At 33.3% G+C, this 15,987-nt stretch overlaps 1 protein-coding gene and 1 long non-coding RNA gene across 3 annotated transcripts; both read left to right on the forward strand.

Moving 5' to 3' along the window:
- Positions 1 to 141: 141 nt before the first annotated feature.
- LOC149743374 (vacuolar protein sorting-associated protein 18 homolog) lies at positions 142 to 12,914 on the forward strand. Of its 2 annotated transcripts, none has more exons than XM_089874799.1 (22): positions 142 to 384; positions 628 to 750; positions 1,084 to 1,228; positions 1,920 to 2,111; positions 2,424 to 2,572; positions 3,108 to 3,213; positions 3,660 to 3,806; positions 4,638 to 4,791; positions 5,296 to 5,380; positions 5,671 to 5,772; positions 5,907 to 6,077; positions 6,342 to 6,485; positions 6,940 to 7,044; positions 7,542 to 7,661; positions 8,194 to 8,286; positions 8,685 to 8,821; positions 9,475 to 9,649; positions 9,955 to 10,098; positions 10,519 to 10,647; positions 11,004 to 11,065; positions 11,583 to 11,760; positions 12,511 to 12,914. In XM_089874799.1, the coding sequence occupies exons 1-22, from the start codon at positions 220 to 222 to the stop codon at positions 12,700 to 12,702; spliced, it is 3,018 nt and encodes a 1,005-aa protein (XP_089730925.1). In that variant the 5' UTR covers positions 142 to 219; the 3' UTR covers positions 12,703 to 12,914. The 2 variants fall into 2 exon arrangements, with proteins under 2 accessions (XP_089730925.1, XP_089730934.1); XM_089874808.1 differs by having other exon boundaries at positions 11,583 to 11,796; positions 12,511 to 12,651.
- Positions 12,915 to 14,614: 1,700 nt separating this feature from the next.
- On the forward strand, positions 14,615 to 15,218 carry LOC149743375 (uncharacterized). Its single transcript, XR_016384653.1, has 3 exons — positions 14,615 to 14,772; positions 14,829 to 14,973; positions 15,086 to 15,218. It is a non-coding gene; the product is annotated as an uncharacterized LOC149743375 (long non-coding RNA).
- The last annotated feature ends 769 nt before the right edge of the window (positions 15,219 to 15,987 follow it).

A 15,987-nucleotide genomic window follows, 5' to 3' on the forward strand; every position in this document is an offset into this window, starting at 1 on the left:
AAATCTCTATTAGCATTGTAAAAAGCTTATTTACAAATATAAGAGTAAATTGGAATTTCGTTTTTGTGGGGAAGCTTTCATTTAAAAAAAGTGGTACTAGCCAGTGATTCTTGGTATCCGAAGACATGGAGAGTACTCATAAATAAAAACCTATTTTATTCCAGGAGTTCATTTCACTCTACTTTTGTGCTTAATGCTGAAAGTAATTTATGTTTAGCAATGTCATCAATTCTTGATCAGTATGAAGCCACCATGTCTCATGGTACAATCCCTGATAGACAACGAAGGGTTCACTCAAACAGTGCGAGCAGCCCTGTAGAACCAGTAGCTAGTGGGTACATTTCTGCTACTGAAGACCAGACTCCAATATTTAACAAAAGCAAGGTAATATTTGATGTTGTACCTTCGTTTTGCCGTTAGTGTCCTTTTACTTTATACAGTTTTTCCAATTATCATGAACGAGGAGTCAAAAAGGGTTCATTTATTCATTAGTTACCAAAATATACAGTACACACTATCACAAAGCGGCTGGTTCTAGTTTAGCTGTTTATTTGACCCAAATCCAAAATTATACATGCAAAAACTTTGTTTATGTTTAACATGTTATATTATTTGTATTTTTAACAGATCAATTTCAAACCACAAGAACCCATCACCCACTTATCGATATGCAACAACATGCTGTGCATGGTAATGGCTGGCCATCTTCTGCTACGAATAAATTTGATGCATCCAGACAATGTTGATGAGGTAGAGTTGTTTGTGTAAAAAAAGACAACCATAAATACAGATATAGTAACATTATATGATAGCAAAAGTATTATTTGCCATTGTCTTAAAAAAAATCAGACATAAATATGTGTAAAAATTATTGGAAAAAAATATGTGTTAATATTTGGATAGTATGAACCTTAAAAAGTTAAAAACCACATATTAATAACCTGTAGGCAGTGGCGGGATCAGGAAAAAAGTTATGGAAAACCTGCTTTATACCATAATCTTTAACCCTGTTACATTACCTAACACATATATTTCATTAATGCTAAACGATTGTTTTAAAATATTTATATATGTCTTTATAAGGTTGAAATCACGAGAGGCGATGAAAAAGTTTACAAACTTCATTTTGATCCCACTGGTCGTTTTGTGTTGCTCACTTTAACATCAGAAGAAACAATTTTTCTATCGCCGAACTCACGAAAACCTAAGTCGCTTCATAAATTTAAAGGTAAGAGGTCTATTTTAAATTCTTCATGTTATTATTTATCTCATTTATAGTTTTTGTAATACGTCATTAAAACTGGGTTAGAACGCTCTCATTTTAATCAAAGGATTCTGGGTTAGGGGCTCGATGCTGCTACCATTTGGGCCATATCTACATATGTGTTCTTGGAAAAAAATTTTAATGCTTCTGAATAAATATGTAGTAACTTATAAGCAGACACAGTACACGTAATAGTAAATAGGGCATGTGTGTTATGAAAACTGTTATTTCTCAGCCATGCAAGGATGAATAAGTTCCATTTATTCCCAGGACTGCTCTTTATTAATCAGCCCCCTACACTGTAATATTTGTGAGCAAAATAAACTGATCTCACCATAGTATGAAAGAATGAATGCAACTTACTTTATCCTCGTGTGGCCAGAAAACGACAGTCGTTATCACACAGGTTTAACACCTCATGCCAGCTTATTTATTTGGGGATTTTTTCATATTTTTTATGTATGGCTGATAATTTGGACAACCCATTAGTGACTACTGGGTTGGAGCAATTGCCGTTAAGTGTCTTGCCCAGAGACACATTTACCCACAATGGTAGCAGCGTCGAGCCTTGATCCGCCAAGCCTTAAATTTTACCACTTAGAATACTCAACTATGTGCTAAAAATTGTAAGCAAGTTTAAATTTCCATTTTTCAGGTCACAAAATTGAGAGCGTGGGCTGGTGTCACACAGCAACAGGTAACACCACGGGTGCTGTGCTGGTAGGAACAAGTTGGGGATTAATCATGGAGTGTTCAATTGAGGCCGGAGAAGACACCAAATTCTTTGGTGGGAGCGTGGACCAATATTTCAAACAAGTTTATAAGTTTGCAAGCAGTAATGGAAGAGGTAAGAAAGAAGTTTTTTGTACTATCTATATTATATTTTTGTAATTTTTGTATCAGGAAGTTATTATTCTGTAAAAAGGTGTTATTTTTGTTTCCATATATGTATATAATTTTCTTTTTTGTTGTATTTTTATCTGAACTTAATTGTTTTTTTTTATTTTTTCTGGATTTAATAACTGTTTTTTTAAGTTTTAAACTGCAAATATCATTTTTGCTCTATACTATAGCCTATATATATGTTTAAGATATTCTATATAAAAAGATATTATATATAAAATTCAAGACGTTTAATTAAAGATTTAAGTTATTATAGGTGATCCTGTAACAGGACTTGAATATTTCTGTACTGCATCTAAACAAGACGGTAAGAATGATTATTGCATATTCGCTGCAACACCAAACAAACTTTATCAGTTCAGTGGAACAATGAGTCCCAACAGCGGAGAAGTCCCAGTTTTTCAGGTGTACAAATTTATTTATTGCAGAAAACCAAATCTCTTTAAATAGGTTAAACTTAGGTTTTATTAAAACAGTTCAAATTGTAAGCATTGATACTAGTATTGCATAGGTAAACAATAAACTTTGTGCCATAATACATATTACTGATTAATGGTTTAAAACAATGTAAAAAAAAACTATCTGTACTGTTACTGTTAATTAAGTGTTAATCTTATTACATGTAAATGGCTACTAAGCACATGGTTTTGGCATATTTATATATACATAATATAGTAGGGTGGGGAAGATAGGACAACTTTTCAATCTATTTTCTCGTCTCTTTTGGTAGTAAACAAAAAAACATTCAAAAAAATTTAAAACCATATTCTTACAACTCCCATAGGCCGTTGTTAGTTGTTTAAAACACGATCAGAATATTTGGATATTATGTGCCAAAGGTGTCACATCTACCGCCACCCCACTCTAATATATTTATGATTTAGGGCTTTGGGCACATATACAAATTTATACATATATATCATTACCTTTTATTTTGCAGGCTGTGTTTAGTTTATACATCAACACACCACCACGCCACATACAAATACCAGGAATACGTGATGATAGTCAACTTATCCTGCTCTACAGTTCAAAAGGTTCTACAGGTGTGGAATGGCTAAAAAACAATTTATTGAACTTAAAAATTATTCAGCAAATGTACATTGAAATCCGTTCATACCTTATAAAAGATTGTGGCGTGCTTCTGATACATTTTTCTCCTGTGAAATCCTATGCATTGACGCACCGCCAATATTTTTTACTGCAGCGAGTTTTTTCTTACAATTTTTTAGCTGTTTCGTATTTTTTGAAACTTAGATCTTTATCTATTTTTAAATTTTCATTTTTCGTTCTGACAGTTGTTATAAAAAAGACCCTTTAAAGTGTCATTTGTAATAAAACATGTACACAGTCGACAGTCATAAAAAATTATCAACAAACTTTTTAAAAAAATGGCAAGAACTTTAATTAACCAGTTACTTAATGCAGCTTAATTTTACAATTTTCACATACATAAATTTATTCACAAGAATTTCCATTCTTCACCCTACAGTTCCCGTCCCCACACAGTTTGCATGGATGACAGCAGAAGGCGTCTACATTGGTGAGATTAAACTTTCATCCATGATTGAAACATCTACATCTATCCAACAAAGGTCTCTCATTACAAACGCTAGGCTTGTGCATTATCCAGACACAGGTAATATTTTTCATGTTCCATTTTGGTCTTTTTTAGATTCTTTACCTTACAAATTTATCATTAGTCTGGTGACATAGCGCAATTACTTAGCGTGCCTGCCTCTAACCTAGAGGTAATGGGTTCAAGGCTCTTCAATGCTACCATTTTGCATGTATGTGTTCTTGGGCAAAACACTTATCGGCAATTGCTCCAACCCAGTGGTCAAAAATCTGTTGTCTAAATTATCAGCAGAAAAAATATTTAAAACTAAGTGTATATTTTTTTTAAATATGCAAAATGATTGAACCTTAAAATGTACAGCCTGGAGCGTTTTAACTAAATGATGAAATGTGATTTGGTTAAATTCTATTAAACTCTGATTAATTTTTTGTTGCATAATGTTAGGCACATATGTCCGGGCGCCGTGGCGTAGTGGTTAGCGCGCCTGCCTCTAACCCAGAGGTAATGGGTTCAAGGCTCGTCGCTGCTACCATTGTGGGCGTATGTGTCCTTGAGCAAGACACTTAACAACAATTGCTTCAACCCAGTGGTCACTAATGGTTTGTCCAAATTATCAGCCATACATAAAAATGAAAAAAATCCAAAAAAAAAAATAATCACCCACAAAGTAACATACTTGGTAACTCGTAAGCTGGCGCGAGGTGCACACCCGTGTTATAACGACTGTCGTTTTCCGGCCACGCGAGGATAAAGTAAGTTACACACACACACATATGTTAACACAACATGTGAGGTAATGGGCCAATCCTGGCCTTAATCCTTGGACCCATGGCGTACTATGCTGCGAGACCTCACCCATATAGAATAGAACACTAACATATATCCTCACAGCGGCTGACAATATAAATCCTTTTGCTGATAACAGTGGAGAAGTATTAAACATTGTCCTTACTGAGTTTCACTTGCTCCTGCTTTATTCTGATCGACTAAAAGTCATTTGTTCTCTCAACGAACAACTTATATTTGAAGATGTATATAGTTCCAGGTAAGTTTTATTCTATGTGTATCGACCAAGCTTATTTTCGGACAACTAAATGTAAATATGTTTTTAACTGTAAGCGTGTTTTAAAAACCGTTGTTTTGTCGCTATATCCGGTCGTTTCGTTTAAAATATCTTAGAATCTTCGCTACCGTAATCGAAGAGACAAATTAAGTTATTGGTATTAATTATTATAATCTAAGAGGCTTTTATTATAAGTTTGCTTGCTTGCTTTTGCATTTTCATTGCAGAAAACCTATGCTGCAATATGTTTAGGTTAAGGTAATTTGAATTTTTTTTAATCTTTATTACACTATATTGTTTACGGCACAGTTTCTATTGCATAATGTCAGTATTTATAATTTGCTTGCTTTCGCATCGGGATTGCCTATTTTGCCTGTTTGTTGTTTAAAAAAAATATTTTGTGAGTTTCCTTTTGATTGTAGTTTTTTTAAACTAGTTAAAACTGAAATTTCCTAATTTTTGTTTTATTATCAATGTTTTTTGTAGGTATGGTCCACTGCGCGGTTTGGTGAAGGACCCTGCTCAGGGCACAATATGGGCATATACCGATGGTGCTGTTTTTAAGTATAAGGTAATATGGCAATGGTAGTTTTTGCACAGAAATATTGTGCAGTAGTATGCTTCCATAAGGTGTTTGTGGATTTATATTAAATAATAAGGTGGGGTAAGATGGGACACCTTTGGATCATAATATTTAAATATCATAATTGGTTTTAAACAATTAACAACGGTCTATGGGAGTGGTAAGAACACGATTTCATAATTCTTTAAATGTTCTTTGTTTACTACCAAATGGGAGGAGAAAATGGAATAAAAAGGTGTCCCATTTTCCCCCACCTTACCAACATTATCTGTATTAAGGTTGTAAAAGAGTCTCGTGATGTGTGGCAAATGTATCTGGACATGGGAAAATTTGATCTGGCTCGTGAACACTGCAGAGACAACCCAGCTAATTTAGATAAAGTAAGATTTTTTCTTGGATATTCAACTATAGTTGTGAGACATTGTAAAACTAAATTGCATTAAATTTAATTGTTCTAGGAATTCACTGTGGTTTTAGAACTCTAGCTCTAGATAAAACGTGTTATTTATCACAGGTGCTGACACGACAAGCAGAGCATGAATTCAGCAAAGGCCAATACCAGGAAAGTGCTTTGTATTACGCAATCACACAAAACTGTTTTGAGGATGTAGCTTTGAAATTCCTGAGAGCTGGAAAAGAAGTTGCGTTGCGGGCTTATCTGCAGAAGAAACTAAGCAATTTAAAGGTTGTGTTTGAAATATTTTAAAAAGATGACATGTTATATAATTTTTTTTTCAAAGTATATATATACTTAAATATATATTTATATACAATAATTTGTTTTAATAAAATCTGGAGTGATATTACACCTAAAGTTGTCTAACAAAAGGAACCCCATTCATTAATGTGTAGGTCCACTGATCTGCAAAATTTGTTTTGAAATTTTACTGTAAGCTAAAAAAGTTAAGAAACACTAATTTTGAACCATGTGCTGTTGTATTATATACAGGCAGGTGAAACAACTCAAATGACGATGTTATCAACGTGGCTTGTTGAACTTTATCTAAATCAAATCGGGAAACTCAGTGAAGCTCATAGGGAGAGTCAGGAATTGAACAAATGCAGGGAAAACCTAAAAAATCTTCTTGCCCAGGTGGGTACTGTTCTATTCTATATGGGTTAGGTCCTAGAGGACCTGGGATTTAGGCCAGATTTGGCTCAATACCCCAATACCCTTGTACGTCCAATTCATGCTTGCAATAATGGTGAACTTATTCATGTTGGGACTCAAGCGTCCTGACCAAGTCCCAATCCTGTCCCGAATCTCATCATGTTTTAAACAATTAACAACGGTCTTTGAGAGTCTTAGGAATACAGTTTTTAAATCCTTTAAATGTTCTTTGTTTACTACCAAATGGGACAAGAAAATAGAATGAAATAGTCTCCAATCCCCACCATATATATATATATATATATTAGTTAAAAATAACTATAAAATATTATTTTTGTAACTATACAGAAATCTTCCTTTATGCTGTGCCACTATATTACATGCTCTACAATTATCAGTTATAGATGATAAATTATCGATTTATTCTTAATTTCAGGTGAAATTAAAAGAGTGTTTTCAAGAAAATCGAAACACAATTTATGACCTTCTTATCAGCCATAGTGATATTGAGGATTATGTTTTCTTCGCTGTTTTGATGCAGGTATGTTTATCTATATATAGAGTAGGGTGGGAGAAGACAACACATCTTTAACACAGAAAATCTGCTAACCTGATCATGTTATAAACAATTAAAATCGGTCTATGGAAGTCGTGAGGGTGTGGTTTTACATTTCTTTGAATGTTCTTTGTTTACTACCTAATGGGACGATTAAATAAAAAAAAAACTCTATATTCTAAAATGTGTCGCCTTCGTATGTTATGTACAACTAGGCGATAAACCTGGGGTAAAATTTTTATTACAAGTGGGAGATGTTTAAGTATATACAAACGAACAAACAAACAAACAAACAAAAAAGTATGTAACTTGAAGTATTTTAAAACAAATTCACAATAGGGGTCGGGTGCTGCTAAAATGTAACAGACAAAAATCAAGTCCAATCAATTGTACAATAAAAGATATACAAATTTCGCCTAAATGGCATCGTCAGTCTGTTATTCAAATAGAAGACAATCTGTTGTCAATCTTTTAATTCTTAGGATTACGAGCGTGTAGTGAACCATCACATACAAAATGAGGATTATACGTCAGCACTCGATGCACTGAGGAAACAAAACTCTGTTCCTTTGTATTACAAGTTTTCACCAGTGCTAATGCAGGTTTGGTATTCTATATAAATATTTGGGCTCAACAGCTATGCTTTTTAACTCGCTCTTTTTTCCCACTTTTTATCCATATTGTGTTATAACAACTGTTCTTTTTGATGTTTATTACCTTTTCTTTTGTTTTTTAAATAACATGATATTCGCAGTTTTTTTTCGAAATGATAAATAAAAATTAGATTATGTCCTTGGTTCGTAAACCTTTATGAAACCTGTTTGTTTTGTGATTCTAATTTTTTTGTTTGTGATCTTAAAAGACTGTTATTTCATCTGTCATACAGCGAGACATTATCAGGATTGCCAATTAAGTTTCACATATGCCGCATTCCGTAGCACAGTCAAGGGTAGCACAGCCATCCTTTTCTTTTTAAGATTATAAATAAATAAAAAATTGGATTTAAAAAAAGGGCATTTATTTTATTTCTCTGGCTGCACCACTGCTGGCGGTCACAGTATTGGCGCTTTTAGATTACAAAAAAACAAATGCTAGAAGATTATTTTCAAAGTTTTGAATTATTTGTTTCCACAGCATATTCCCCAAACAACAGTGAACGCATGGATTCAATTAGGACGACGCATTGATCCAAGGCATATTATTCCATCCCTTGTTAATTGTACTGAGGTATGTCATTACATATTTAGATATACTTTGTATAGTAGGCTATGTTATATGTCCTATGTCGGTACATCACATTATATCACGGTTAGCGAGCCTGCCTCTAACCGTAACCCAGAGGTAATGCGTTCAAGGCTCGTCGCTGCTATTGTAGGCTTATGTGTCCTTAGGCAAGACACTTAACGGCAATTGCTCCAACCTAGCGGCCACTAATGTGTTGTCCAAATTATCAGCCATACTAAAAAAAATCGCCCACTAAGTAACATACATGGTAACTCATAATCTGCACATTTTTACCGTATTTAACAGTTTTGTGATATATTTTTTTTCGCAATGTTTTTTAAAATGTTTAAAAACAATATTTTTCTTATGTTTGATTTTCAAGATATATATTTTGCATACAGAGAGGTTCAGAAACACACTGGATGGAAGCAATTCGATATTTAGAGTATTGCACAACAGAATTGGAATGTAGCGATCCAGCAATTCATAATTATCTACTTTCACTCTACGCAAAACACGTTCCGAATTCAGTAATCAGGTATGTATATATAAACGCAAATTATTTTTTGGGGGGATATTATATAAGCGTTTTGCTTCAAAGCGGTCATTTTACTTCTGGCATGACACCTTTAGCACATAATATTCAAATATCATGATTGTGTTTTAAATAATTAATAACTGTCTATTGGAGTTGTGAGAATACAGTTTTATAATTTTTTTGATCTTTTTCATTTACCATCAAATGGGATAAGAAAATAAAAAGGTGTCCCATCTTCCCCCACCCTACTGTACATATATAATGTCAAGAATAAGCATTAGTAATTGCTGTTTCCTTTAAATGAGAATAATAAAACCATATAAATTAAGCTATTATTACAGAGTTGGCATAACAGGTCAAAAAAATCTTAAAAGTGTAAATATATGCACCAATATCTTTATCAATAGTTAATATATACCAAGCAATGACATATTAGGACATCATTTAAAAACATAGGATTTCAATCTCACAAATTCAAAATTCTTGAATATGCAATGCATTCCTATGTGCAATAAAACATCTTTATTTGCTTTGCAGTGCTTTTTCTAGACACAAATACCCATAAACCTGTTAAAAATTATTGTATTATTTTAATTGCAGTGCTTTTTCTATACAATACCCAAAAAGCTGTTAAATTATTTTATTAATTTCAGTTACCTCAGAGGACAGGGTGATGATTCCTCGGAGATATGTTACGACGTTAAATACGCACTGCGTCTCTGTCTCGGCAACAAAGATCCAAGTGCAAGTGAGACGCTACATCAAGCTTGTGTTCATATTTACACTGTCATGGCTTTGTATGAAGAAGCGGTTAACATGGCTTTAAAGGTGAAAAGAATATATGCATGTATTTTTAAAAGAATGTTATAACTTGAGATTTATACACCTCGTTCCAGCTTATGAGCTACCATGTATGTTACTTTGTGGGTGATTAATAATTTAAACAACCCATTAGTGAGAACGGAGTTGGAGCAATTGCAGCTAAGTGTCTTGCCCAAAGACACATCTGCCCACGATGGTACTAAAACTGTTTTTTTTGTTCCATCTTACCAAGGTTGACATAAGTTACATATGTAGTAGCTTAAAGTGGGCATGAGGTGTATGAATAAAACTTTTTCCTCCATTCCACCCAGGTTGACGTAGAACTTGCCAAGTCGATTGCTGATCGTCGTGAATTAGAAGAAGATGAAGAAACACGGAGGAAGTTGTGGCTCTGCATCGCGAAGCATATAGTGCAGGAGGACAAGGACATTAAGAGAGCCATGAAGTTTTTACAGGTATTCGTGAAAAAGTCGGGCAAAAGTGGACATTTAGTGACACTTTATAACTTTTTTTTTAAAGATTTTGGAATTTGTTTTAAGTAAAACTTGTTTCTTTTTTAAATTTTTATTTTATTAAAACACTTACACACTAGTCAGTAGTCACACTGTTTGCATGAAAAATATGCAGTATGGGTGTTAGGGTAATAGGCTAAAATTGGCCTAAATCCAGGTCCTCAACCAGGAACTTAACCCACATAGAATAGAGTAATTAAAACACTTTTTTCAAAAACCCTAGTTAGTGTCATTTAACAATTTAACATCTGACTCAGGAAATAGTAAATGTGGTATGGTGGCGCTATAGCATCAAAAGGAAAAAGACTAGATTCTATGGTAATGTCATAACAAAAACGTAAACAATATTGTTTGTTTTTTCAGGAATCTGGTGACTTGTTGAAAATTGAAGATATTCTTCCTTTCTTCCCTGATTTTGTGACAATTGATCATTTTAAAGATGCGTTGTGTGAATCTTTAGCTGAATATAATAAACATATCGACCAGCTTAAAGTAAGAAACTCAGAATTGAGACAATAAGAATCACTTATTTTTTTTTGCGTGGTGTGGCAACAATAGTCGTTATAACACGAGTGTTCTGTTTTACACACCTCGTACCCGCTTACAAGTTACCACGTATATAATTATGTGGATGTTTAAAGTAGGGCTGAAAATACAGAGTCTGAATTTTGGGGATAAAGCATGACTGTTCGTCTGTTATACCCTACATACAATACAATGTAAAACTAGAGTAAACAACATTTAAATAAACAATATTAAAGTTCTAATGAGAAGAAAATCGTGCGTAAGTACACTATTTTTTGTTTTATTAGATGCATAATATTATTTCTTGTTTTTATTTCATCCAGGATGAAATGAATGAAGCAACAAGCAGCGCTCATTCTATTCGTGCAAACATACAAGAAACAAGGTTAAACACTTATTTATGTTCATGTGTATTTTCATTTTGCAAAGCATTAAGTCTAAAAAAAATAACAACGCCACTCTAATTTTAAAATTAAAACAAACTTTTTTTACTATAATATATAATTTTTTTTTTTTTAAATTATGTTTTGAAAATATATCGGCACTCTATTAAAATGATTTTTTTATTTTTCAAAATTCTTCGTTAAATTATAAGGCCCCTCCTATTTTAATTTTTTTTTTTTTTAAATTATAACACCACTGTTATAAGAATTTTTTTCTATTTTTAAAATTATAGCGCAACTCTTATTTTATCTTAAAAAAACATTTCTTGTCATATTACATAACTCTTTTTTTTATATTTTAAATTTATTTATTTAAAATTCAAAAATTTGGTTTTAATATATTATATATATATAAATATATACTTATATACTTAAAATATATACTTATTTTTTATTTTCTTTAAATCATAAAGCCACTATTAATTTTAAATTAAATTGATCAATTTTTTGTCACAACAGGAATCGTCACTTAGTAGTCGGGGGTACAGACAGATGTCAGTCATGTGACAAACTGCTTCTTACCAGAGCTTTCTACTTGTTTCCATGCCAACATGCTTTCCATAATGATTGCATGTGGAAAGATGTGAGGCCTCTTCTGATCGACTCAAAACGTGACTTGGCTGACAGACTTCAACAAGTAATTCCCCATATTTTTAACCGTCAACAATAACATGTAAACTTTACCTATATTTTTTTAACTGGAAAAGTTTATTAATTTGTTAATATTTTATGTCAGAATCAGTGGTTAAGCTTTTAATTGACTTAAATATAACTTGCTTTATCTCGTGTGAGCAGAAAACGACAGACGTTATAATTTGGGTGTTCTGTTTCCTACACCTTGTTACCATCTGTGCAACTTTGTGCATATTGTTTTTTTAAATCATAACCAAATGATACCGGTTTCAATGCTCGACGCTGATAGGTAAATATGTCCTTAAGTCACAGCTGACATTGATTTAACTCGGTGATCACTAATAAATTACCTAAATTATCAGCCGAACAAAAAAAAAACATCACCCACAAAGTTGCACATGTGGTAATTTGTAAATGGGACTGTCATTTTCCAAGAATTCATACATATATGTAGTTTGAGTGGTAGAATTGGCCATATCTAGCCTTATTCCTGGGTAATCAACCATAATAGACCTGTTTCATTTATTTTAAATTGCATGATATAATATTTACTGCCAGGTAGTACAGGTGATTAGCTTTTATATAATATTAAATTAATATAAATTGTAAAACATTAGTCATCAACGTTTTTATGATATGACATAAATATTAACAGCAGTTAATGGTAAAGCTTGCGCAATCCAAACAAATTGTAAAAAATAATAAAAATTACAATAATATTTCAGTTATTAACACAGACTTTATTTTATCATAGAAACTACTGACACTTAATTTAAGCAACGATTCAACTTCCAAAGAGGAACGAAAAACTGCTCGTCAAAAACTTATCAAAGACCTTGACGAGACAATCGCGAATGAATGTGTGTTATGTGGTGAAATTGCCGTGCGATCCATAGACACACCATTTCTGGATGACACATTTGGGGGAGAAGAAACTTGGTCATAAATGAAAAAGTAATAAAATCTCACGCTGTGTGAATCACCATAATTCTATGCTTTACAATGTACATGTACTGTATTGCAGTAATTTAATATTTCTTGTTTAATATTCATTCATATCACAGCAAGTCTGAATTGGCATTGTTTCAATTTTTCATTGTTTTCAATGTAACTGATCGTGTGTTTTGTTCTTGTGCAATAAATATCCTATTCAAATTACGAAGTGAACATGACATTTCATCAAGACAGCTTATCAAAAAAAATTTTTGGAGAATACGCGCAGCAATTAAAATTCCATATTTGTTCATCATAATGTTAATAGGCAAGCTGAATGCTTTGTTTGGATTTTACAGAGACTACTGCACAAGAATAACAACTATTAATACAGACCAGGCCTTTTTTTATTAATTGTCAGTCTTTTGTCTATATAAAAGCTTTGATTTTAAATATTAAGTGACAGGTTCTAAAATCACAGCTTTAAGTATTTGCAATTTCAACCTTTGTGAATCTGACGTTTTGGGTTTTGTGTTCTCGATGTTTCGTCTTGATTTAAACAAAGTCAGTAGACATGATTACACTTTACTGCTAAATATAAATGAATAGTTAGTTAATAAGACATCGTTTGAGTCATAATGCAGAGTTTTGTTTTAACTAAGAGCAGACAGTTCATTAGAAATGCAATCTATAAATATGATTGTTTCCGCATCCTTTGGCTCGCGTTTCAATTTACTCTGCAACAGATATCAAAAACAAGTTTCGGATGTTTCTATACAATGAACAGTTACAAAAGTTTTTATGAGCTGACTATATTCAGCAATGGGCCAGTTATATGTATAAATGGTGTATATAATTGCTTTTTGTATTTAAAATCATGCACAAAATGACTAAAAGAAACAATAATAAAGCTTAGGATAAAGCTTATACGTTATTTACAATACGACAAAATATTATATAAAACAACCTAAAAGTATCCACACTTATACGTTATTTACAATACGACAAAATATTATATAAAACAACCTAAAAGTATCCACACTATCTGTTGCACAACTGCGTACGCAAAAATGCCGCAATCAGAACCGGACAAAAATTCCTTTCCACGTGTTAAGTTCCACTGCTAGCAAGTACGAACTAACTAAAACTGTATTCACACACAAATTTGACATAACCTAAAACGGTTGCCATTAAGTTCGTCTTTGCTGTTTTCGTACTTTTAATTGGCGGGGATTGACGGCCCCAATTACCACAAGAGAAACAAAAATTGCTTGTGCACGTGGCGCCCTCTATAATATGGCGAAGAGGGCTCCATGCCAGTGCATTTTACTGTGATTCAACCAAAATATCGGCGGTCTTCGTCGCTATAGGTCCTCCCGACGTTGGTCCTCCTACCTGCATGTAAACGCTATACAACCTTCATGGGGTGGCATTCTCGGCTACCGACTAAACTAGTCGCCATCTAAATCGACCAACTAAAGATTTCGATCGACCAACTAAAGATTTCGATCGACCAACTTTTGTAACAAATAGGGCACAGAAAACTTTAGTCGGTATAGTCAAGATTATTATCTCTGGCCATTGCAGCAAGCACTTTTCTGCAGGACGTATTCAAATAGAACCCCAACCGTTACTTGCGCGATGTCTGGGTTCGGGTTAAATTAATCGCTGGTAAATCAAGCTTTTTATGGGCAAATGTTATTAGAATTCACAGTTCTATAAATATTCATACAAACAAATGGACACGGAATTGTTTTATGTAGTGGTATATACCGGAGTCTATGCATTTCCGTTAAAAACATGCTTGAACAATCAAGTTAGTACCAACACTGCCTATAATAGGTTATACAGGCGTAAAGCGGGACAATTATTACTAGTCGTGATATTATCAGCTATTGCTTTACTTCACTCAACGAAAGCAGATGGTTGTCGTAAAGGTTTTCATTTTAATGAAAGTTCTGTGAAAGAAGTCTTTGCTTGTATAAACGTACTAAAAGTTATAAAGATGAAAAAAAGGCCGATATCCTCTATATAATGCACTTAATATCAGCATAATATCATTACAACTCTTATACAAGCCACGGTAAGGAACTTGTACAATATTTGTAATCAATGCTCTAACCATTCCTTAATTTTTAGATGAATAAGTCACTTCTTCTTTTGCTCGCTGTCGGACTTCTCGTCTTGATCGAAACTGGGCATGCTATCCCAGTCGGCCGCCGTCGTCAGGGTTCCCCACCATCACAAAGGACAGGATGGGATTGGAATCAAAGAAACCAAATGGGTAAAATGTTCTAGTATATATATAAATATTTGATAATTTTCAAACAACTTTCCTCTAATAATTTTAAAATAATTTTCTTAGCGCTACTTCATATTATATGTTCGTGTTTTAGTTTCAGCTGAAGACATCCAAGCCGTACCCGATCTCCTGAACGCTGAGATGCAATAGATACACTGCAACTTTATGTATTATTTATATAAACTGTATAATACACGTTTATTTAAATAAATGCTGCAAGAATCTAAGTTCACACGAGTTTGTTTTGCCTGTAACAGTTCATTAGTAAGCCTTTGGGAGAAAAAATACCTGTAAAAGCTAAGAACTGAATGGCAGCAACGACCATTACCCACTACCTCTGGGTTGAAGACACGCGCGCTAACCAACTGTGACACGGCGCCGCATGTCGTGGTAATTATAATCCACAAACAGTCATCAAGCAAAGCCTTAATTTAGAACAGCAAGCCAAAAAACATATATTTGGTATACGCACTATAGAAAGCAACTGTAATAAGTACATAAATTATATATGGCAACTCAGGAACACGAACACCCACCGCACAAAAAGAAACGATTGTTTAAAGCGTTTTCTAAACACTAAAGCCACACTCTATAGTCTACAGATAGCTCATTCAAATATAAAAACAAATAGTTAGATTAAAACTAAAACGACTAACACCCAAAGTATTATATATAAGAACCTTACAACTATAACACTGAAATGAACTAAAAACACGAGCGCATGGCCAGACGAAACGCAAGAAAACCAAGGAACGTAAATTGCAATCAACGTGGAATGTAAGACGCGCGCCGACATCCGCAACGACTAAATTTACTGAATTTAGAAACACGCCGTAGTTTACTAATCTTGCAAACGATTTACTTAATAAAAACGACCCAGCTTAGACCTAAGAGCGTCTTAATGTTTTAGTTTTTCTTTCGTGGAAGGGTATAAAATAGCTTCTAAATCTATTATTTGACTTTATTTCGATACAGCAAACAAATCACGCATGTTCT

The sequence above is a fragment of the Ciona robusta genome, chromosome 1, assembly GCF_009617815.1.
Source record: "Ciona robusta chromosome 1, ASM961781v2".
NCBI lineage: Eukaryota > Metazoa > Chordata > Ascidiacea > Phlebobranchia > Cionidae > Ciona > Ciona robusta.

What these genes read in the sequence shown, in the direction of transcription:
- LOC149743374 (XM_089874799.1), top strand. Translation starts at nt 220, where the DNA reads ATGTCATCAATTCTTGATCAGTATGAAGCCACCATGTCTCATGGTACA. An exon ending in GAGAAGTCCCAGTTTTTCAG is followed by an intron (nt 2,573 to 3,107) that starts GTGTACAAATTT and finishes TTTATTTTGCAG; the next exon opens with GCTGTGTTTAGTTTATACAT. An exon ending in TGTGCATTATCCAGACACAG is followed by an intron (nt 3,807 to 4,637) that starts GTAATATTTTTC and finishes ATATCCTCACAG; the next exon opens with CGGCTGACAATATAAATCCT.